The 25,501-nt window shown below is 38.3% G+C and overlaps 1 protein-coding gene across 4 annotated transcripts in view; it reads right to left on the minus strand.

The window, feature by feature from the left end:
- The window catches only part of HSDL2 (hydroxysteroid dehydrogenase like 2), a 94,183-nt gene that overhangs the window by 34,530 nt on the left and 34,152 nt on the right, over nucleotides 1-25,501 (minus strand). For 3 of the 4 annotated variants that reach the window (XM_061200108.1, XM_061200107.1, XM_061200106.1), the window contains exons 2-6: nucleotides 16,672-16,835; nucleotides 15,629-15,727; nucleotides 9,100-9,214; nucleotides 3,234-3,337; nucleotides 2,137-2,235 (exon numbers count right to left, since the gene is read on the minus strand). In XM_061200108.1, the coding sequence (XP_061056091.1) occupies nucleotides 2,137-2,235; nucleotides 3,234-3,337; nucleotides 9,100-9,134 (238 nt within the window). In that variant the 5' untranslated portion in view covers nucleotides 9,135-9,214; nucleotides 15,629-15,727; nucleotides 16,672-16,835. The remainder of the gene's footprint in view (nucleotides 1-2,136; nucleotides 2,236-3,233; nucleotides 3,338-9,099; nucleotides 9,215-15,628; nucleotides 15,728-16,671; nucleotides 16,836-25,501) is intronic. The other variant, XM_061200109.1, reaches the window with a different exon arrangement.

The raw sequence follows: 25,501 nt of genomic DNA on the forward strand, positions 1-25,501 counted from the left end.
TACTAGACTTATCGTGGTGATCATTTCACAATGTATGCAAATGTCAAATCACTATGCAGTACACCTGCAACTAACATAATATTGTACATCAACTATATTTCATTTAAAAAATGTTTTTGATTCCTGGAGTTCTTATTAGAAAAGAAAGATAGTGACTAGAGAGCTGGCTGCAACGGCTAAATTTTCCTAAGAGTTGCATTAGCAACATATCCCAGGGCTCCATAAATTCTCACCCACAGCCCCTTGTTCTCCCAGCTTCAATACCATAGACCATTAGGTCTTTCACTACTGCCTGGAGCTGAGGAAATCTCCTCACCTAGTACACAGCAGATGGGAAGCAAAAGAAATCCCTCATTTGTTTCTAAGCTACAACTCTGGGTACAATTCACACTGCTATATGCGGCAGTTCCGTTCAAGAGTACATCTAGGGCTATCATAATTTGCAAAAATACTGAATTAAGTGTTCTTCTAACAGACAGCAGTGTTTGTTTATTCTTCCTGTGTCTGGATATTGGATCCCCTTAGCTGCACTGCACTTTTTGTCTCTTCACTGCTCTACTCACCCTTAGATAATTTAAACAATGGCAACCTTGGCAGCAGGGGCAAGTGCAGTGGTCTCTGCCCCACGGGTGGGTAATACAGCAGATGTACCAGTTACTGAATCCATTTGGAGGCTTAAAGGAGAATTCTCCCTGGTCTCCTCACTGTTCAGCCTTAAGGGTAGGAAATACTTATCTCACCTGTTGAATCACCCAGGTGAGGGCCTCAGATCTCCATGGGCTGAGGTCTCTCCAGGAACTTCTGAGTATTAATTCTCCCTCCAATGCTCTCTACTGGCCCCATTCTGTCCTCTGGCCCAGAGGGGAATAACCTCCTTCAAGCTTCTCAGTTACTCCTCTTACAGAATCAATGTCTTGCTCATTCCTTCCATGTCCTGCCTGCCTGCCACCCCAACACCTGCTCCACTCCGGGGAGTTTGCTGGTCATTGGAAAGGGTGGACAGCAAGGCCATAAGTTTCAACAGTCACCTTCTCAGAAACCCCCTGTACCCTCAAATAAGTGAAAATATTCCAGTCTGCAATCTGTATGTTTCAAGGAATATAATGAAGAATACGAAGATACTTTCAAAGGGAATCCAAAATTATCATTCATTCAAAAAACACCTAAGTGACCACTGAATGGAGGGCACTGTCCTAGGAGCAGACACACCAGTTTGACCCCTAAGGAGTTTCCTTGGAAAGGGGTCACACTAATTTACATGTTGGAGTACTGACGTTAGTGCAACAAAGGTTCTGTTAAATACATAAAATGAAAAAGTGATTCCCACTACGTTTTCCCTTTATCATACTTTTGTGGGGTAGGATTGTCATTTAGATTTAAGATGAAAGTAGTTAAGGTTTTCACAGGCATTATCTATTAAATATATGAAAAAACGTATAATAGACATAGTTCGTCTTGTCTTTTACCTCTGTTAAGCTGTTCTGATATATAAGTGGAGAATAAGAACCCACAAGGACAAGCTTTCCCTTTCTGCCATTTTTACTGACTTTCCCTCATATTTATACACCATATTCCCTAGCCTGCACCCATCAGCTTCCATCATACATTTAACTCTAAAGCTGCATACCCAGCCATATGCAGGTGATTCTGTCACCTAAAGGGGATCTAGGCACTCTGTGAACTCAGAACTCATGTGAAAGTACAGAAAAGTTGGTTTTTCATAAAGGAAAAAGACAAAGTAGTAAGAATACCAGAAAGTAAAGAAGCATTTGCTGGGATGTGTGAGGAGAAGACAAAAGTATGAGAATCTGTAGAATTTTTTAAGGTACCAAAGACAGCGATGGAAAAAAGGTTAGGGAAACGCAGATGGCTTCCTGTTGGCTTTAATGAGACTCTTCAAGTGTTCCTGGGTTCAGTGTTTCTAGTACAGCAATCATGTAGTCATGCAGATCAAGTCAAAGCTAGAAGATGATTGAAAAGGGCCTTTTATGCACAATAAAAAGTTGAACTTTTTTCCCAACAGACAGACTGAGGTTACCTTTGACAGTCTACTCACTCGCACCCCACCCCACCCAGCAAAGAATGTCAAAGATAATAAATGAGAATCCAATAAATGGATTTTTTGTAAGTACATACCTGTTTTAGGCCACAATGCATTGACTGCAATTTCACCTTTAAATTCTTCTGCCATTCCAAGCACACACAGAGACATACCATACTTAGCAATGGTGTAAGCTGAAAGAAACCACCAAGAATTTAATTAAGAAAGAAATTAATCTGTGAATTAAAATAACCAATTCCTTTCTATTACTATTTCCTTGACATATTTTTTCAGAATTATTTAATAATAATACAAAACATAATTTTAATTTACTATTTTTAAAAGAACAGTTTTTATAGAAGTAACTGTAGTTTTATGGAAATGGTTTTTATATATATCAGGGATGAACCACTTATACATACTTCCATCCTAATATTAGATTCAAATAAAAAAGATGGTAATAAACTTTCACTTCTCTTAATATTATGGGAGTAAGTTACATTATTGTTTCTTAATCTGTTTTTTTTCTTTTCTTTTTTAAAAAAATTAAAGTAACCATTTAAAGGAAAACTACTACTAGTAAAACATAAACAAAAGGTTGCAAATTCATTTAACCTAGTCGATTAAAACAGAACTCCTTTTAGTTTTGTTCTATGGGTTCCTACTTCAACTGCCTTCCTTTCCAAATTTTACTGAATTATGTTGAAATAAGGACTAAGTATCTGACACAACTATTTCAAATGAGGCACCTATACATAAATCTTGTTATTTAGCATACTCACCTTAAATCACTAGTTTTCTGTGAAAGGTAAAGTATTCCATGGATCATTTTCACCAACTTTACTGAAGAATAAGTTACATACAATAAAACACACCCACTGGGACTTGAGAGAGCTTTCTAGGACAGGGATATCCATATCTCCATTTGAGTATTGGTTATACAGGTGTATACGTTTGTCAAAACTCATCAGACTGAACCATTAACATCTGTGCATTTTATTTAATGTAAATTATACCTCAATTTTTTAAATTAAAGATAAAAGATTAAGAATCTACTTACAAAATGCTATCAATTTCTGCATAGAAAATTTAATGTTGAACGCTATGTACAAATTGTGATTACATCATAGATACACTGGTTTAGTACAAAACAAATTGACTAAACAAGCCATCCCCTCATCCTACCACCTACCACAGTGCTGTTTGAACCACAGTGGATTTAGGTTCAGCGGTGGGCTGAGATTGAGGATATGAGCAATTTTACTCTTTTTCAAATAAGGAATGCATGCTTTAGATCTGAAAGCAAAAGAAAACACAAGTCAAGTTACTAGCTTTCTAACAGCTTCATTACTTTCTTAAGTTATATTTTAAACTACTTCTACAGAGCAACTGAACTTGTTCAATAACCGGTAGGGTACTTCTGTTGGTTTCTTTTGCTGTTGTTCCCCCACTTACCTGGAATGTAGATAGGAAAAGCAACTAATATTCATCCTTTGAAGCTATGCATAATGGCCTGACAATATGATCTGCTTGATTAAAATAATCAAATCCGTGGCACACTAGCCTTAAACCCAACTTAGATTATCTTCAACTACATCCTTCCAAGTCAGACAGACCTGGGTTCAAATCCTCCTTCTGCCCTTCATTGTGTGATCTGGGGCAAAATATATAGTATTCTAATTCTCAGTTTTCTCATTTGTAAATGTTGGTAATACCTGCTACTATCTAGGATTGACCAAGGGATTAAAATGAGATGATATATATGAGATACTTAGAACAGTGCATATATTAAACATGAAATAAACAACTGCTATTATTAGTATTACATATTCTGATTTTTTTTCATCTTAGTAGGTATAGTATTCCTACCACACTGGAACTGTAATTTAATAACATGAACTCCCAATACATTACCAAATTTAATTTGTACCAATATGCAATGCAATGTTCTTTGCGGGCAATATTTAGTTGTTTGTTTTTTAAACCCTTTCAAAAAGGTAGATAATTTATTTTACAAAAGACACAGGTCCAATATTTGTAAATGTTTAATTATTAAGCTATAGTATATAGCTTAATAACATATTGTAGCTTAATAATTTTATAGTTTTTAGTTTTATTTCACATTTAGTAACTTCTAGGACTTGAAACTAGTCCATTCTTCTTAAGTCTGTTTCTTTATTACCAATGTACAACATTCTTGTTACCATCTGCAATGTCTTTTTAAGTTTATAAACCAAATACAATCAATATCACTAAAGGGTTTTTGTACATATTGTTTTTCTATTACAAAGGTGCTTCACTTTTATGGGGGTGAGGTAGAGAAGGGCAAACAATATTACAGCTGTTTGTCATTAGAACAGTGAAGCTGCACATCAAAGCATCAACAGGAAACAAACAACCTATTCCAAGCAATAAGACCATATTTCACACTCAACGGAAGGAGTTCATTTCATTTACATTAAAAACATGAGCTTCTCTGATCTATTGGACAAAACCTTTCCACCTGCACTTTGCTTGCCTAACCCTCAGCGTTACTAATCCTAATCAGGTACGTTTTCCACGGCAACATGCCCTATCTTACACATTATATTGAAAACTCTTAGCAGCACGCTTAGATACAAATACCTTGAGCTTAATCAGATAGCTAAGTTTACTAGAAACTTACTGTATGCTAGGCACTGCACTTATTAGTTATTACCTTCACATGAATTATTTTACTTAATCAGGGTTGTAAGCTCCAAGGCCTATAGGGCATTTGAGTAAATGAATAAAGTGAGCTGGGTATAAGAAAGAGCAACGGTTCAGAAATACAATTGAGCCTTATTACTGAATTTCTATAAGCATTTAACATGATACAAACACATATAATACTGGAGATTATATATTTAGTTAAAACTTAGAAATACAAATAAGGATCTGCATTCTACCTCCTGTCTTCCAACCCTGTTTCTTTAAACCAGTAGAACACAAGACATAGGCCACAGGGCCCTGGGCACCAGGGATCAGGAAGCAGCTCCAGATCCTTGCTGAAATCTCCAAATAGGTCAGTTCTTTGGGCCTTCCCCTACTCTCTGCCTGAGCATGCTTCTCAGGCTTCCCAGAGAAAACAATCTGTACTTATCTTCCATGAATGAAATGAGTGTCACTAAATAAAAAACAAAACAAAAATTTAAATGGAAATGTCTCATTATGAATTTCTCTTTTATAACGTATGCCTTTCATAGAGGGCCAAAAACCTGACACCCTTTTTTTGGTTCAAAGGTCAACGTCAGGTCTTTCAATTGGCATTGTAAAATGCCTTTAACTGGGAACAATTTTATTTAAAAATAGCTGTTAATAGGGACTTCCCTGGTGGCACAGTGGTTAAGAATCCGCCTGCCAATGCAGGGGACACGGGTTCAAGCCCTGGTCCAGGAAGATCCCACATGCCGCAGAGCAACTAAGCCCCTGCGCCACAACTACTGAGCCCACATGTCGCAACTACTGAAGCCCATGCGCCTAGAGCCCGTGCTCCGCAACAAGAGAAGCCACTGCAATGAAAAGCCTGTGCACGGCAACAAAGAGTAGGCCCCGCTCACCGCAACTAGAGAAAGCCCTTGTGCAGCAACGAAGACCCAATGCAGCCAAAATAAATAAATAAATAAATAAAATTTATTTTAAAAAAATAGCTGTTAATAAATATAGGAACTTTCAACAGTGAATAGAATCTTTGCTTTAAAAAAGGGTTTTATTTTAGGGTATCTATTCCTGAGATATTTGTAGATCTATTACTCTAACGTACTCATATTTAGTTTTTAGTACCTTAGTACCCTACAGCTTATGCATTCCATTTGTAGTTCTTCAACTACACAAATAGTTTTCATTGATAAAGGTAATTTTAAAAGGTTAGTTCATTTTCCTATATCGGGATTTTTTGGTTTTGTTTTGAACTGAACAAATCTACAAACAGGAGTGTAGTTTAGGCCATCACTTTCATTTTTGGAAAATGACCTTGGTATAGGAAAGGGGACAAATTATTCTTGACAAATGGGTTTTCCAAAGACATAATTTCACAAGGAATGAGCAATGAGGATCATATACTTGTGTTTCCATAAGTCATAATGTCAGCTAAAAAAGCCAATTCTTTGACCCAATCTTTGCTTGGGAACTGAGTTGGGAATTTTCTCTTGGGTGACAAAAAAGAATTGATTTCTTTCTAATCAAAAACAAAATCTCTACAACAATACACCACAACCACACAACCTTGTCACAGAACCGACAATCACTTTGTATTCAACATGAGTAAAGCACTGAACAGTCCGTAGTTCAAACCACGCAAGTCTATTTAATTCTTAGAATTCATAATGGCCCGTTTTTAACTTTTTAGCAAGAGCAATTCCTAGTGAACAATACAATGAACAAACTTAATTTCTACACCTCTGTGAAACACTTCTACATTAGTTTAGACTTGTATAAGTTTAACGTTAACCCTGACCATCACAGCCACACTGTCTATACCACTTTTTTTTTTTTTAATTTATTTATTTTGGGCTGCGTTTGGTCTTTGTTGCTACGCGCGGGCTTTCTCTAGTTGCAGCCAGCGGGGCTACTCTTCATTGAGGTGTGCAGGCTTTGCATTGCGGTGGCTTCTCTTGTTGCGGAGCATGGGCTCTAGGCACACGGGCTTCAGAGTTGCAGTGCATGGGCTCAGAAGCTGTGGCTCGCGGGCTCTAGAGCGCAGGCTCAGTAGTTGCGGTGCACAGGATTAGTTGCTCCGCAGCACGTGGGATCTTCCAGGACCAGGGATCAAACCCGTGTCCCCTGCACTGGCAGGTGGATTTTTTTTTAAATTAATTAATTAATTTTTTGGCTGCATTGGGTCTTCATTGCCGTGCGCAGGCGTTCTCTAGTTGCGGCGAGCACGGGCTACTCTGTTGCGGTGTGCGGGCTTCTCATTGCGGTGGCTTCTTTTTGTTGTGGAGTACAGGTTCTAGGCACGTGGGCTGCAGTAGTTGTGGCATGCGGGCTCAGTAGTTGTGGCTCGTGGGCTCAGTAGTTGTGGCTCACGGGCTCTAGAGCACAGGCTTAGTAGTTGTGGCGCACGGGCTTAGTTGCTCCGCAGCATGTGGGATCTTCCTGGACCAGGGCTCGAACCTGTGTCCCCTGCATTGGCAGGCGGATTCTTAACCACTGCGCCACCAGGGAAGTCCTGACTACCACTTTTGATAAACCCACATTACATTTTCTAAAACATTTCTCAATCCTCAAGTCATTTCCTGATGTTCATGTCATGAGTATCCAGTCTAAAAAACGTTAATCATATCAAAATTATCCTGACACCATAAATAAATATAACTGGGTGGGTGGAATATTTATACCTGTGGCTTCGTCATCTACAGTAGAAACTGCCACAAATGATTTAAGTTTTTCATGCATCATGCCCTTCTAACCCTTAATTCAGCAGGAATAGTATTCCTGGTTAGGTTTATATTTTTAAACACTTATTTAAATGAGTGTTTACATTCAATCAAAATTCTTTCACAAAGTTACCAGCTGTAAAATATTTTGATGCCCAAATAATTTCTTCTTGTAACACATAACTGCATCACACAGCAGCATTGCTTATTTTATTTGAAAATAAACACAAACCTATTGAAATGTTAGTCCTTTTTCTAGTTCATTAAGTTTTTCACCACAATCTTTTCAATATGCTTGCCACAGATCTTACTATGGTTTGATTCTCTATGGTTTCCATTCAGGAGAAATATAGGTTACACATTGAATTTATAGAAATATGCCCCACATCTACAAAGAAGCAAGCTCTCAACCATTTTACTTGCACATATGGCCCTCTTGGCATATGTCTCATTTTCCCACTTCAGATAGAGACAGGGGTATGAGAAATATTTTATTTTCTCCTTTAATATAAGAAGAAAAAGTGCAAGCACAATGATAAGTGGCAACTTTTTAGCCTGCCCTCAGCATCCAGAGACAATGGTGCCCAGTCCCCATCTGATAACGCAGTTGATACTCTGCCACTGGGCTATGGTAGCTAACTGTGGCCATGTGGGAATGTTGTCTCTATGCGGCCAATGTTTCAAGAAAAGCCAGAAATCGGGATTTTTGTGTAAATCTCCTGATTTTTTTCATGTAGGCAACTAATGAAATTATGAATATAGGTAACTAATAAAAACAAAATGTTTAACACTGTCAGAGCCAAGTTTTGCAGATCCAAAAAAACACATCCAAGGGCAAAGTTCAGAATTAAAGACAAATTTTACATTTAACCCTTATTACCAATCCTATGACATACTTCTCTATTATCCCCATTTTACAAATGAGAAAACAGACTCTGCAAGAGGTTAAGTTACTTGTACAAGGTCATGAAGATAGTGAGTCATGAAGGGTGGGGGGTGAGATTTGAATCCTCAAAGGAGTCTGCCTCCAAAGCCCAAGCTCCTAACCACCTGTTCTATGCAAACATATAAGGCAGATACACACAAGTACATATAAGGCAGATAAGAAAGTTCTGTGCTGATCTGTCCTTATATCCACATGAAAAATGGTAGAACCCGAAAGTAAATAAACAGATAAACAAATGGACAAATAAACAAGAGTGGACTAGGTCTGACCAATCCAGAACACAACAGGACATTTGCTCATTCTATATTTGATATTTTCCCTGACACTGACCAAGATAGCATTAGCCTTTTTCAATTACATTAAAATGGGATTCATAATAAGCTTCTTGTTATTTACATAACTAAAACTCCAGTGTTTTTCAGAGGAAGAAGAGACTACTGCAGGTTTGCCAGAAGACTTGGTATGCATATATATATATATTTACTCATGCAAATGTTTGAAAATGTTTGAGCTATACTTTAGTCTTTATTAGATTCACAGAGAAAAGGCACTCTGAATAAAACTATTTAAAATACTATCTACTGACTTGGAGCACTTTTAGGCCTTTATAAGGGTTGACTAGATTTTAAACTGTATTCCTAACCTATTCAAATCTGTTTACAACTAGTTCTCTGACAAAACACTGCAACACTCTCTCCCACAGGTCTTTAACTTACGTAAGATAGGTGCCTCTGGTGTTGACGTTCATCATCAAATCCACTTTCTTTGTAGGTGTTTCCAGTGTGTTGGTCAAGCTAATAGCACTGGCATTATTCACCAAAATATCAATTCCTGTATTCAAATAATCAACTTCTTAGTAATGTCATTTAGACTTTATAACAAAAAGAAATAAAAAACATTTACTCTATATAGTTGAAGTCCGAGTTCACAAATACTTCTTTTAGATAATATGACTGACCAATACACCAATGCAAGACTCAGTAGCTATGTCAAAACAGCACCCAAATGATTTTCACTGGCACATGGAGACCATCACCAGGGCTCCACAGGAAACTGCAAGGAAGCTTAGTCCTTAGTGGTTTGTAGCTCCCGTCATTATCTGTTCTCTTACTTCCTGGTCTTCCCTCCTTGTCTCCAAGAACCTTAGGTCAATTTCCTTAAAGTTTCCCCCCCATCATCTTTCCAAGGCCTGTCTCCCTTCCAAGCACACCAGTCTCCCCCCTCTCGAAGGCCTTTACTTAAATGGAAGAGCTCCTTTCTGGTCTTGGGAACTGGGAAAAAAGAAATGACCTAGAGTTTAAATTCCAGGCAAATCATGAAAATAGATCAAGTTTGTTTTGGTAACTTATACACAAAATAAATTTAGAATAATGATTATTTCTGCATATTCTATCCAGTCCTTATCCATATGTAACATTTATGGTTACAAGCTTAAATAATGTTAAATGAAAATGGTAAAATACAAAAGCATCTCAAACACATTTCTGCATTTCTACATGGTCTTCATAATTCTTTTTCTTTAAATTGAAGTACAGCTGATTTACAATGTTGTGTTAATTTCTGCTGTACAGCAAAGTGACTCAGTTATAGATATATATACATTCTTTTTTATATTCTTTTCCATTATAGTTTATCTCAGGATATTGAATATAGTTCCCTGCGCTATACAGTTGGACCTTGTTGTTTATACATTCTATTCAATATATGTAATAGCTTGCATCTACTAACCCCAAACTCCCCATCCATCCCTCCCCTATCCCCTTCCCCCTTGGCAACCACAGGTCTGTTCTCTATGTCTGTGAGTCTGTTTCTGTTTCGTAGATAAGTTCATTTGTGTCATATTTTAGATTCCACATATAAGTAATATCATATGGTATTTGTCTCTTTCTGACTTATTTCACTTAGTATGATCATCTCTAGTTGCATCTACGTTGCTGTCATAATTCTTTCTAAAGAGCATTTAATATTCTATCAAATAGATATATGACAATTTCTACTGCTGGGGTTAGACTGTTGCCATAAATGTCTTTTATTATCCTCTTAACTTTGCTTTGTCCCTCTCTCACAATATGTGGAAAATGGTTTAAATAAGATTATTATACTTACAACATATTAGTCATAAGCTCCCTTTCTTCATTTATAGTAACATTATAAAATTTTGATCACGTCCTCATTCCTCAATTTCCATATTCTTTAGCATAGAGTTTGCACTACTAATGTTTTCTTAAAACGTGTCCTTAGAATAACTTTGGATTCAACTATATTACATTTTATAGCTTCGTTATAACAAAACTCAAACTCAAGTAAATCACCTGTATATATTGGACAAGTTTCACGTCCTGTGACTACCAGCTTTCCAGAATAAACAAAATGATGATGGTTTGCCTTCACAAGTGGCAAAGACCAGTGAGAGGAATTTTTAAATCCACGACATGCTTCTCAATTCACAAAACTAGATATTGCTCAATCTCATCACTAAGAGATAATCACTGAGGGGCTATTCTGTATAAGGCATACTGCTAGGGCCTAAGAGACAAGGAAGATAATATTCACTAAAGAAAAAGCCAGGTGGGAGCAAAGCAAATTGAGTGTGGGTCTGGGTGAGATGCTGGACTGATGGGTATGCAAACCACCTGTGTAGAATTACCCTAATTAAGGCGATGAAGCTAATGAGGGTTGATCCAATCAATGGATTCCTTGGGCAAATCCAACCTTTATTGACTTTATCTCTCACTATGTGATAATAAGTGACAGCTATGTTAGCAGAGCAAACATCTGGGCCCAAAAGCAAAAGAAAGTAGATGAGGAATGAAGATATACTGATTGGGCAAACTGTATTTGACTTGCCAGTGATAAAGAGAAAAAAAACCTGGGTCCAATTAAGAGATATCTTAAAATTTCTGAACTCAGATGGGCCAAATTAAAATGGATCAGGGAACAATGGTGGGAAATGATATAGAAAAGGCATATATGTAGGCCTGCTGCAGAAAAAAAAGGTGGCAGGAAAGATTACATCTGTGGTTTATGAAATAGCATAATTTACTCAAGGCCTGAAACACTCTGAAGATGAGGGAAGGCAAGGTGATAGGGAGTACCATGTGGCAGAGGCCCCCCAGGGCATAGGTCAGAAAGCACCATCCACTGTGCAGGACTTTGTTAGGGATAATTCCCCAGCAGAGAGAAATATCAGGACAAAGGTAGAGTGTTCCCTAAAAGGCAGACTTCAAAGGCCTACAAAACTCCAAACCAGACCATATCAGTAGCAACCACAGTATGGAACTAAAACCAAACGAGCAAAAAATAAAGACTTGGGAGATCTGTGGAAAAAAAACACAGAGGAAAAAAAAGCAGGCTATGAATCATCTCATAAATGTGGCATACATCCTGATTAGGAGACAACAGAAGCTGAGATGCTGAACAGAGCTCACTGAAGAATTAAGAATTAAGATTCTGCATTGTTATGACAGAAAAGCAGAAGTTAATGGGCAAATGGAAAGCAAAACACTTTAAATACATCAAAGTGGATCCTAAGGAGGAGGGAAGGAAATGTTAGGATAGATTCCAAAATAAAGGTAACTCCACCACCAATTTGTAAATTTAGCAAGAAAAAAGAAATGTTTCAGGGTTTCCCTGGTGGCGCAGTGGTTAATAATCTGCCTGCCAATGCAGGGGACACGGGTTTGAGCCCTGGTCCAGGAAGATCCCACATGCCGTGGAGCAACTAAGCCCATGCGCCACAACTACTGAGCCTGCACTCTAGAGCCCGCGAGCCACAGCTACTGAGACCGCGTGCCACAACTACTAAAGCCCGCGTGCCTAGAGCCGGTGCTCCACAACAAGAGAAGCCACGGCAATGAGAAGCCCAGGCACTACAATGAAGAGTAGCCCCTGCTCGCTGCAAATAAAGAAAGCCCACGCACAGCTAAGACCCAACGCAACCAAAAATAAAATTAATTAATTAATTAAAAAAAAAAAAAAAGTGTTTCAGATGCCCATCTCAACAATAGGTAGCATAATACATTGGGAGATTTTTTTTCCCCAAAGATATGAAAAGCGTACCTTCTTAATTGAAGATTTCTAGCAACTGAGCTAAGTTCTAGGACATGAAGGCCAAATCAATAATATGGATCCACTGGCTTCTGAAGAAACAAAAACCAAGATTTGCTTTTGTCCTTATCGTTTTCTCTGTCTACTCCTGGAAAAGTAGATCACATGATAGACAAAGCTGAATTAATCCAACATTGAAGATGCTGAAGGAATGATACCAGGTTCAATGGAAGACAATCTAAGCTACAGTGGCTAAAAAAATGCAGATCATCCATGCACCTGAGTGAACCTCCTTGGCTGGGACAAAAGAGTTACAAAATTGGAGAGGAGAGATTTCTGGGTCTTAATTCTTCCAAGAAAGAGATTTCAGTTTGGCTCTTTTTTTCTTTTTTTCTTTTTTTTTAAATTTAATTAATTTATTTATTTATGGCTGTGTTGGGTCCTCGTTTCTGTGTGAGGGCTTTCTCTAGTTGTGGCAAGCGGGGGCCACTCTTCATCGCGGTGCGCGGGCCTCTCACTGTCACGGCCTCTCTTGTTGCGGAGCACAAGCTCCAGACGCGCAGGCTCAGTAATTGTGGCTCACGGGCCCAGTTGCTCCGCGGCATGTGGGATCTTCCCAGACCAGGGCTCGAACCCGTGTCCCCTGCATCGGCAGGCAGATTCTCAACCACTGCGCCACCAGGGAAGCCCAGTTTGGCTCTTTAAATTCTCTGTGGCAACAACAGGAGAAGAAATCAATCTGTGAGACTTCAGTTTATTCTGGAGGATCCCAACTCTGGAAAGTGGAGCTGCTTCACATTTTGACACTCAGGAACAAATTTTTGGACTATGCTGTCATTAGTACATAATGTGTAACTCTTTCTGGTGAACCAGATTAGACAATGCAGCTAGAATTCAAGACGGGAAGTTAAAAGGCGGGTGAAAACTATTATATATAAGATGGATAAACAACAATGTCCTACTGTATAGCACAGGGAACTATAGTCAATATCCTGTGATAAACCATAATGGAAAAGAATATTAAAAAAAGAATGTATACATGTGTATAACTGAGTCACTTTGCTGGACAGCAGAGATTGGCACAACTTTGTAAATCAACTATACTTCAATTAAGAAAAATAAAATTAAAAAAATAAAAATGAAAATAAAAGGGGGGACTTCCCTGGTGGTGCAGTGGTTAAGAATCCGCCTGCCAATGCAGGGGACACGGGTTCGATCCCTGGTCCAGGAAGACCCCACATGTCGTGAAGCAACTAAGCTTGTGTGCCACAACTACCGAGCCTGTGCTCTAGAGGCCGTGAGCCATAACTACTGAATCCCGCATGCTCTAGGGAGCAACTACTGAGCCCACGTGCTGCAACTACTGAAGCCCGCGTGCCTAGAGCCCGTGCTCCGCAACAAGAGAAGCCACTACAATGAGAAGCCCGTGCACCACAACGAAGAGTAGCCCCCGCTCGCCGCAACTAGAGAAAGCCCGTGTGCAGCAACGAAGACCCAACACAGCCAAAAAATAAATAAAAAATTTTTTAAAAGTTTAAAAAAATTAAATTAAAAAAATAAATAAATGGGGGGTGAATTTTGGGCCTATATAGTATGGTCTTGAGTATCTTTAACTAATGTCCATCTTGACTCATTTCAGAGGTTTCTTGGGACAATACCAGACAACAGCTAAACTGCTGATGTTCTCTAACAGAATTACAGGACAGAAATAAAGATCGAGAAAGGGCTCAGACAAAGCTGGTAGCAGCTCTCCCCAATATTCTGATGATCTCATTCTCCAAGAAGGATAAACTTGCCCTCAGTTGATAAACCCAACGGATCAACAGAAAGAACTAAAACTGGATGAATACAGAGAAAGGAAAAGCTCCTTCCACCCTCACCCACCTTATCCCTTAATTCCTCCCTAAAAATGAATGGCTAAACTAATTAGGTTAAGTCCTAATTGGCACTAATTGCTCACTTTTACTAGTAGGTGAAGTCATTTTAGATAAAAGGTCCTGCACATGAATGTGGCTTCCTCTCCTTCCTCTTTCGTATTTGCAGCCCGATCAGTAAGAAAACAAAAAACAAAAAAAATACCCAGTAATTTTGCATTCTCTCTCCTCTTCTCTCATGGGCATTCACATTACTTTGGGAAAGGCTGCCAACCAGGAGTAAGATTTTGGATTTAAAGGAAGAGGCCCCATTTGAGCCAAAGCTTTGTGCTCCAGTCCAGAATAACACAGCACTCCACATTGGGAGTTAAAAGCATGAGCCTTGCTAACAATAAAGCATTAACCTTGTTTCCTATTGGCCAATATCCTTTGCATGTACATATAGTCTCTGGAATATTATAGGGAGAGAGTGGCAATAGGGCAGGATTTGGACATGGCTACGTGCCTTGCTATAATGCCATCAAAGTCTCAGTTCAACTCCCAACACTTGCCTTCTAGAAGCTTATGAACCAATTGGGGAGAAAAAAGAAATACTAAGATCTAAAGTCGTACAAGATGAGGATCAAAGGAATGTTTTCGGAATTCAGAGAAAGAAAAATGTACACTTCTGATTAGTTGGCATAGTCAGGAAACTGGCTTCGTGAAGGAGATGAGATTAAAGCACAAAAAGGTAGGATTTCAAAAGACAAAGAAGGGAACATTTCAGGAAGGATCAGAGGTGGAGGAGTGGGCACTGGAGGAGCCTCAGGAATAGGAAGAGCAAAAGCTAAGAGACAAAAAAAATTCAAGGTAAGGAAATGGATGTAAACAATTTTGGCTGAAGTAGGGAGTTTACATAGGGGTGTAGAAGAAAGATGAAACCAAAACAAGTCTGTTAACACCAGAATGTGAAAGATCCTGAATGCCAATAGGTCATCTGCACTTTATTCAATTAATATTAAAAAGTCATCAAATGATGGTTACATGAACTGGGGAGAGACAAGTGGATGGGATCTGGGGAACCACTTGGCTAGATGTATGTTATTGTCAAGGTCTTAACTTTATTTTGGATGGTAAACTTGTTATACTATCCAAAATGATTTTTAATAATTATTCAATTAGTCATCAGATGGTTTTAAGCTGTGCTTCTATATGAACAAATATCCATTTCTGGTTATACTCAAAAAGACTCAGTAAAAAATAATCAAAAGAAAATTAAATATAAATTATAGTTACACCTATACTTTACCAATATTCAATAATTATTTCAGAATGAAGGCTCTACCTCCAAATTTCTCGACTGCTTTCTCCACTGCACTGCTGATTTGCTGTTCATCTCTCACATCAACAACACATGGCAAGGCCTTTCCTCCAGCTGCTTTGACTACAAAGGAAAAACAAAGAAACGTTAAAGCATTCAAATATTAAACCTTTTATCAATATCAAGCCTCTGACACAAGAGTCAAAAGAAAAAAGTACCCCATTTTCAGAAAATCAGTATAAATAACTATGTCTTATAACTACTAGCAACTCTGCCCTACAGTAGGACAGACTGATGAATCCATATCCAGCTGCAGACTAGCTAGGCCAACTCTATTAAAAAACCAAAAAGGAAGGTAATTTTTAAAAATGCTATTAAAATGGGGAAGGTAATTTAAAAGACCTTTATTATGGAAAATTTCCAAAAATGTACAAAAATATAAAGAATAGTATAATGAACTATCATGAATCCATCTATCTTCAATGATTGATAATGTTTTGCCAGTTATTTAATTTGTTTATCTACCCCCAATTCCATTTTGTTTTTTGCTGGTGTATTTCAAAACAAACCTCAGGCATCATTTCACTCATAATTGCTTCATATGTATTCCCCTAGCATAACCACAATACTATTAACGTAACTAACAAAACTAGCAATATCAACTGAAGCTGAAATTTAAGCCGTTACTCCTGGCACAGTGCCTTGAATATAAGCACTCAATAGCTATTTGTGAACTTCAAGTATTAAAATAATGACTTGCGAATTATGCAGAGAACAAGTAACATGGAGCGCTTTTTCAAAGTGTTCACACCATCCACCTCTCAAATTCTTTCCTCTACTTCCACTCCTCTACTCTCTGCTCCCATCCAAGAACCACTGCCCTCATGAGACATGATATTTAACAGGAGTCTCTCCCATCACTTAAAAGTGCTAGGGAGAAAAATGGTTCCCAAACACTGCTCTAAGGTGACAAAATATTTCTTTAACCAGATAAAATTATTTTTAGGGTAGACTTCAGATAGATATAATTAAACTTTCCAGCAAATTCTCTATGTACTGAAACTCACTTTCTTCAGCAGCACTATAGATTGTGCCTGCAAGTTTGGGGTGTGCCTGGGCGGTCTTTGCAGCAATGACTATATTTGCTCCATCCTTTGCTGCTTTCAAAGCAATAGCTTTGCCAATGCCACGGCTCGCGCCTGTGATGAAGACAGTACATCCTGCTAGCTTCCTACAACAGAACAAATGTGACCTTATTAGAAAGCTCAATGTTTTTATTTACTTACCAGTTTCAGGAATTCATGCACATAGTCACAAAACATGTTTCCTCCTCTATCAAACTTTCTCTAAACCCTCCTCCCTCCCCATCTGATAGCTAATAACTCTACTTTACTCCCATTGTACAATGATTTACAAATTATTACAACTGCAGCAGCCAGATTTGCCGTGACTTGGCAAACAAAATCTGCTCAAATGAGAAGTAAATCTTAAAGAGAAATGAGGAATTAATAAACTACATAAACGTATTTTTCCGACAGAAAAAGTGTTAACAAAGCTTATTCTTGAAAATTTTTTAAAAAGAGCTTATTTTTGAGTGGTGGGATTATGAATAAATTGTATCATATTCTTTATATTCTTCAGGATTTTTCCAATTGTCTGCAATGAATACATACCACTTAAAAGGAATTATGTAAAAGCTAATAATTGTTTAACAGATGCTCATCATTGCTTATAATAGCTGGAGTGGAAACAACATAAATGTCCATCAACTGATGAATGGAAAAATAAAATGTGATATATACATAATACAATGGGATATATTCAGCAATAAAAAGGAATGAAGTACTCATCTATGCTACATGGTTGAACCTTGAAAACATTATGCTAGTTGAAAGAGTCACAAAGGACCTCATATTGTATGATTCCATTTATATGAAATGTCCAGAACAGGCAAACCTACAGAGACACAAGGATTCATGGTTGCCTAGGACTGGGGGTGGGGGATTTGGGGGTTGACAGCTGAGGGGTATGGGGTTTCTTTTTGGGATGATGAAAATATTTTAAAATTGACTGTGGTGATAGTTGCACAACTCTGTGAATATACTAAAAATATATAATATACCACTTAATTGTATACTTTAAGTGGGTAAATTGTGTGGTGTGTGAATTACATCTCAGTAATGCTGTTAAACCAACCAACCTAGAAAGCTGGCAAAGAACTCAGGGTATTGTTCAAAAGATTCTCTGACCCAAATGTACTGAGGAAAGTTCTCTGTGTCCATTAATTTTTTTATATCCACCCACCTTAACTTTTAACCTTCTAATTATTCAGTTGTTAGATGAGAAGAAAACCTGTATAAAGTCAGATAACAGAGAGGGAAACCTACTTTCTTGTTTACTTTCTAAAGGCAAATAAAAAGCTTGTTTAAGGAGAAGGATGGAGAGGACAGCAAAAGTGACAATGACAAAGAGAAAAAGGGACAGTAACCAGAGACAGGGGTAACAGATAAGTAGGCTTGTTAACAAAAGAACATAAAGCTCTTGCCAAGATCTGGAGGATTACACTCTAGAAGCAAATTAAGAGGTAAAAGTGGGAGGATTTCAAAATAAGGAATAAATGGTTTAGCAAGAAAGAAGGGGAATGGAGAAGTGAGGAAGAGACAGAGGTGTTAACTATTTTCAGTGAAATAGCAAACACACAAAAAGCATATAAACTAATGTGTATAGTTTAAAGAACAAAATAAGATAAATACCAAGAAATAGAAATAGAGTATTACCAACGCCCCAGAAGCCACCTGTCTATTCCTCTCTAACTATCCTTCTTCTTCCTCCCGACCCACAAAGTGACAACTACTTTATTTATTTATTTTTTATACAGGTTCGTATTAGTTATCTATTTTATACATATTAGTGTATATATGTCAATCCCAATCTCCTAATTCATCCCACCACCATCACCCCCACTCCGCTTTCCTCCTTTGGTGTCTATATGTTTGTTCTCTACATCTGTGTCTATGCCTTGCAAACCGGTTCATCTGTAACATTTTTCTAGATTCCATGTATATGCGTTAATATACGATATTTGTTTTTCTCTTTCGGACTTACTTCACTCTGTATGACAGTCTCTAGGTCCAGCCACGTCTCTACAAATGACCCAATTTTATTCCTTTTTATGGCTGAGTAATATTCCATTGTATATATGTACCACATCTTCTTTATCCATTCATCTGTCGATGGGCATTTAGGTTGCCTCCATGACCTGGCAAACTGTAAATAGTGCTACAAAGAACACTGGGACACATGTGTCTTTTTTAATGAGCTAACTTTTTGTTTTTAATAAATTTATTTATTTCTCTATTTTTGGCTGTGTTGGGTCCCTGTTGCTGCGCGTGGGCTTTCTCTAGTGGCGGCGAGTGGGGCTACTCTTCGTTGCAGTGCGCGGGCTTCTCATTGCAGTGGCTTCTCTTGTTGCAGAGCATGGGCTCTAGGCACACGGGCTCAGTACTTGTGGCTCGCGGGCCTGGTTGCTCTGTGGCATGTGGGATCTTCCCAGACCAGGGATCGAACCCGTGTCCCCTGCATTGGCAGGCGGAGTCTTAACCACTGCGCCACCAGGGAAGTCCTGCAAGTGTCTGGTGTTAGGGAGTGTTCTAATTTCATTATTTTACATGTAGCTGTCTGGTTTTCCCAGCACCACTTATTGAAGAGGCTGTCTTTTCTCTGTTGTACATTCTTGCCTCCTTTGTCAAAGATAAGGTGACTATATGTGCGTGGATTTCTCTCTGGGCTTTCTATCCTGTTCCATTGATCTATATTTGTTTTTGTGCCAGTACCATACTGTCTTGATTACTGTAGCTTTGTAGTATAGTCTGAAGTAAGGGAGCCTGATGCCTCCAGCTCCGTTTTTCTTTCTCAAGATTACTTTGGCTATTCGGGGTCTTTTGTGTTTCCATACAAATCGTAAAATTTTTTGTTCTGGTTCTGTGAAAAATGTCATTGGTAGCTTGATAGGGATTGCACTGAATCTGTAGATTGCTTTGGGTAGTATAGTCATTTTCACAATATTGATTCTTCCAATCCAAGAACATGGCATATCTCTCTATCTGTTTGTGTCATCTTTGCTTTGTTTCATCAGTGTCTTATAGTTTTCTGAGTACAGGTCTTTTGCCTCCTTACAGGTAGGTTTATTCCTAGGTATTTTATTCTTTTTGTTGCAGTGGTGAATGGGATTGTTTCCTTAATTTCTCTTCTGATCTTTAGTTGTTAGTGTATAGGAATGCAAGAGATTTCTGTGCACTAATTTTGTATCCTGCAACCTTACCAAATTCATTGATTAGCTCTAGTAGTTTTCTGGTGGCACCTTTAGGGTTCTCTGTGTATAGTATCATGTCATCTGCAAACAGTGACAGTTTTACACTTTCTTTTCCAACTTGGATTCCTTATATTTCTTTTTTGTCTCTGATTGCTGTGGCTAGGACTTCCAAAACTATGTTGAATAATAGTGGTGAGAGTGGACATACTTGTCTTGTTCCTGATCTTAGAGGAAACGCTTTCAGTTTTTCACCATTGAGAATGATGTTTGCTCTGGGTTTATCGTATATGGCCTTTATTATGCTGAAGTAGGTTCCCTCTATGCCCACTTTCTGGAGAGTTTTTATCATAAATGGGTGTTGAATTTTGTCAAAAGCTTTTTCTGCATATATTGAGATGATCATATGGTTTTTATTCTTCAATTTGTTAATATGGTGTATCACATTGATTGATTTGCATATATTGAAGAATTCTTGCATCCCTGGGATAAATCCCACTTGATCATGGTGTATGATCCTTTTAATGTGCTGTTGGATTCTGTTTGCTAGTATTTTGTTGAGGATTTTTGCATCTATATTCAACAGTGATATTGGTCTGTAATTTTCTTTTTTTGTAGTATCTTTGTCTGGCTGTGGTATCAGGGTGATGGTGGCCTCGTAGAATGAGTTTGGGAGTGTTCCTTCCTCTGCAATTTTTTGGAAGAGTTTGAGAAGGATGGGTGTTACCTCTTCTCTAAATGTTTGATAGAATTCACCTGTGAAGCCATCTGGTCCTGGACTTTTGTTTGTTGAAGATTTTTAATCAGCTTCAATTTAATTACTTGTGATTGGTCTGTTCATATTTTCTATTTCTTCCTGGTTCAGTCTTGGAAGGTTATACCTTTCTAAGAATTTGTCCATTTCTTCCAGGTTGTCCATTTTATTGGCATAGAGTTGCTTGTAGTAGTCTCTTAGGATGCTTTGTATTTCTGCAGTGTTTGTTGTAACTTCTCCTTTTTCAATTCTAAATTTATTGATTTCAGTCCTCTCCCTCTTTTTCTTGAAGAGTCTGGCTAAAGGTTTATCAATTTTGTTTATCTTCTCAAAGAATAAGCTTTTACTTTTATTGGTCTTTGCTATTGTTTCATTTCTATTTCATTTATTTCTGCTCTGATATTTATGATTTCTTTCCTTCTACTAACTTTGGGTTTTGTTTGTTCTTCTTTCTCTAGTTCCTTTAGGTGTAAGGTTAGATTGTTTGAGATTTTTCTTGTTTCTTGAGGTAAGATTGTAGTGCTATAAACTTCCCTCTGAGAACTGCCTTTGCTGCATTCCATAGGTTTTCCATCGTCGTGTTTTCATTGTCATTTGTCTCTAGGTATTTTTTGATTTCCTCTTTGATTTCTTCAGTGATCTCTTGGTTACTGAGTAACATATTGTTTAGCCTCCAAGTGTTTGTGTTTTTTACGTTTTTTTCCCTGCAATTGATTTCTAATCTCAGTGTTGTGGTCGGAAAAGATGCTTGATATGATTTCAATTTTATTAAATTTACCAAAGCTTGACTCGTGACCCAAGATGTGATCTATGCTGGAGAGTGTTCCATGTGCATTTGAGAAGAAACTGTAATTTGCTGTTTTCAGATGGAATGTCCTATAAATATCAATTAAATCTATCTGGTCTCTTGTGTCATTTAAAGCTTGTGTTTCCTTATTAATTTTCTGTCTGGATGATCTGTCCATTGGTGTGAGGTGTTAAAGTCCCCCAGTATTATTGTTACTGTCGATTTCCTCTTTCATAGCTGTTAGCATTTGCCTTATGTATTGAGGTGCTCCTATGTTGGGTGCACATATATTTATAATTGTTATATCTTCTTCTTGGATTGATTCCTTGATCATTATGTAGTGTCCTTCCTCATCTCTTGTAACATTCTTTATTTTAAACTCTATTTTATCTGATATGAGTATTGCTACTCCGGCTTTCTTTTGATTTCCATTTGCATGGAATATCTTTTTCCACCCCCTCACTTTCAGTCTGTATGTGTCCCTAGGTCTGAAGTGGGTCTCTTGTAGACAGCATATATATGGGTCTTGTTTTTGTATCCATTCAGCAAGCCTGTGTCTTTTGGTTGGAGCATTTAATCCATTCACATTTAAGGTAACTATCGGTATGTATGTTCCTATTACCATTTTCTTAATTGCTTTGGGTTAGTTTTTGTAGGTCCTTTTCTTCTCTTGTTTCTTCCACTTAGAGAAGTTCCTTTAGCATCTGTTGTGAGCTGGTTTGGTGGTGCTGAATTCTCTTAGCTTTTTGCTTGTCTGTAAAGCTTTTGATTTCTCCATCGAATCTGAATGAGATCCTTGCCAGGTAGAGTATTCTTGGTTATAGGTTCTTCCCTTTCATCACTTTAAGTATATCATGCCCCTCCCTTCTGGCTTGTAGAGTTTCTGCTGAGAAATCAGCTGTTAACCTTATGGGAGTTCCCTTGTATGTTATTTGTCATTTTTCCCTTGTTGCTTTTAATAATTTTTCTTTGCCTTTAATTTTTATCAATTTGATCACTATGTGTCTCAGTGTGTTTCTCCTTGGGTTTATCCTGCCTGCCTGGGACTCTCCACGCTTCCTGGACTTGGGTGGCTATTTTCTTTCCCATGTTAGGGAAGTTTTTGACTATAATCTCTTCAAATATTTTCTTGGGTCCTTTCTCTCTCTCTTCTCCTTCTGGGACCCCTACAATGCAAATGTTGGTGCACTTAATGTTGTCCTAGAGGTCTCTTAGGCAGTCTTCATTTCTTTTCATTCTTTTTTCTTTATTCTGTTCTGCGGCAGTGAATTCTACCATTCTGTCTTCCAGGTCACTTATCTGTTCTTCTGCCTCAGTTACTCTGCTATTGATTCCTTCTAGTGTATTTTTCATTTCAGTTATTGTATTGTTCATCTGTTTCTTCTTTAATTCTTCTAGGTGTTTGTTCTTTAACTCTTCTAGGTCTTTGTTAAACATTTCTTGCACCTTCTCAATCTTTGCCTCCATTCTTTTTCCAAGGTTCTGGATCATCTTCACTATCATTATTCTGTTCTTTTTCTGGAAGGTTGCCTATCTCCACTTCATTTAGTTTTTTTTGGGGGGGGGCGGTATCTTGTTCCTTCATCTGGTACCTAGTCCTCTGCCTTTCCTTCTTGTCTTTCTGTGAATGTGGTTTTTTTCCCACAGGCTGCAGGATTGTAGTTCTTCTTGCTTATGCTGTCTGCCCTCTGGTGGATGAGGCTATCTAAGAGGGTTGTGCAAGCTTTCTGATGCGAGGGACTGGTGGTGGGTAGAGCTGGGTATTGCCCTGGCAGGCAGAGCTCAGTAAAACTTTGTCTGCTGATGGGTGCAGTTGAGTTCCCTCCCTGCTGGTTGTTTGGCCTGAGGCGACCCAGCACCGGAGCCCACAGGCTCCTTGGTGGGGCTAATGGCACACTCCAGGAGGGCTCACGCCAAGGTGTACTTCCCAGAACTTCTACTGCTAGTGTCCTTGTCCCTGCAGTGAGTCACAGCTGCCCCCTGCCTCTGCAGGAGACCCTCCAAAACTAGCAGGTAGGTCTGGTTCAGTCTCCTATGGGGTCATTGCTCCTACCGCCGGGTCCTGGTGCGCACACTACTTTGTGTGTGCCCTCCAAGAGTGGAGTCTCTGTTCCCTCCAGTCCTGTCAAAGTCCTGTAATCAAATCTCACTAGCCTTCAAAGTCTGATTCTCTGGGAATTCCTCCTCTCGTTGCCAGACCCCCAGGTTGGGAAGCCTGACGTGGGGCTCAGAACCTTCACTCCAGTGGGTGGACTTCTGGGGTACAATTATTCTCCAGTTTGTGAGTCACCCACCCAGCAGTTATGGGATTTGATTTTATTGTGATTGCACCCTTCCTACCATCTCATTGTGGCTCCTCCCTTGTCTTTGGATGTGGGGTATCTTTTTTGGTGATTTCCAGTGTCTTCCTGTTGATGATTGTTCAGCAGGTAGTTGTGATTCCAGTGCTCTCCCAAGAGGGAGTGAGCGCATATCCTTCTACTCCACCATCTTGAACCAATCTCCTCTCACAACTACTTTAAATATTATTACTCATTCCCTTGTTTTTTTTTACTATTCCTAACACCTACATATCTATGTCTAAGCCCAGGACTAAACCCGACCCTCCATCTGCTTTGTGCATAGTCCTAGAGCTAAGAATCTTTTTCACAGATGGAAATTTATGATCATTGATGATACGGAACACCAAATTTGAACCCCAATTAAGCAAAACATTATCTCCCTGTTATGGATTGAACTGTATTCACCAAAATACAATTGTACCTCCCTGTCATAGATTGAATTATATCTACCAAAATGTTAGGATATGTTGAAGTCCTAACCTCCAGTACCCCCGAATGAGACCTTATTTGGAAACAGGGTTGTTGCAGATGTAATTAGTTATAATGAGGTCATACTGGAGTAGGGTGGATCCTTAATCCAATATGACTGGTGTCTCTTTAAGAGGAGGAAAGCCTATGTAAAGACAGACACACAGGGAGAATACCACATGATGACAGAGGCAGAGACGGGAACAAAGCATCTACAAGCTAAGAACACAAGGACTGCCAGCTATCACCAGAAGCTCGAAAGAGGTAAGGAAGGATTCTACCCAGAATTTCAGAGCATGGTCCTGCTAACACCTGGACTTCATACTTCCAGCCTCCAGAACTTTAAGAAAATAAATTTGTTTAAAGCCACTCAATTGGTGATATTTTGTTACGGCAGCCCTAGGAAACCAACACACTCTTCCTTCTCCCCAAAAAAGAATTTCATTCTTGTCACTAGTAGATATGTATTACAAAAAAAGTACTTATTTTGAATTTCACCAATTAAAAAATACTGTGGAAATTGGTTTTCTCTCATTATACATACATCTCTTATATGTGATGTTATAGATACATCTCTTACACCTACATAGTATCTCCAATTTTGCCTCTTGCCCAGGAAATCTAAAATATTTACTATCTGGCCCTTTACAGATAGAGTTTGCCTAACCATGATCTAAACAATAAACTGTTTAATTTTTGCCTAATGTTGAACTTTATATAATAGATTCATACAGTGTATGTTATTCTATGACTTGCTTCTTTCACAAAACATGGTTTGGAGACTTACCCATATTTTGGTGCAAATAGTTACACTTATTTTAATTAATATACAATATTTCACATATGAACATACTATAAAGTATTTATTCATTCTACTGTTTATGGACTTTGGGGATGGTTTCCAGTTTTTTTTTCTATTATGAACAATGGTGCTAAAAATAATCTTGTACACTTTTTCCAGTCACATGTGCATGAGTTTCTCTAGGGCATACACCTACGGGTGAAACTGCTGGATTACAGGACACAGTTGTAGATTAAACATGACCACAAATCCTTTGGCATCCCTTCCATCAAGAGAAGGAGTATATTTTCCCCTTCCCCTTAAGTCTGGGTTCACCTTATGACTTTTTTGAGCAATAGAATATGATGAAATGATATTCTGGAATTTCCAAGCCCATGCTATAAAATGGCTGGTAGTTTCCACTTTCTCCTGGAAGCCAAATGCTATGCTGTAAAG

Source organism: Eubalaena glacialis, chromosome 9 (assembly GCF_028564815.1).
Source record: "Eubalaena glacialis isolate mEubGla1 chromosome 9, mEubGla1.1.hap2.+ XY, whole genome shotgun sequence".
NCBI lineage: Eukaryota > Metazoa > Chordata > Mammalia > Artiodactyla > Balaenidae > Eubalaena > Eubalaena glacialis.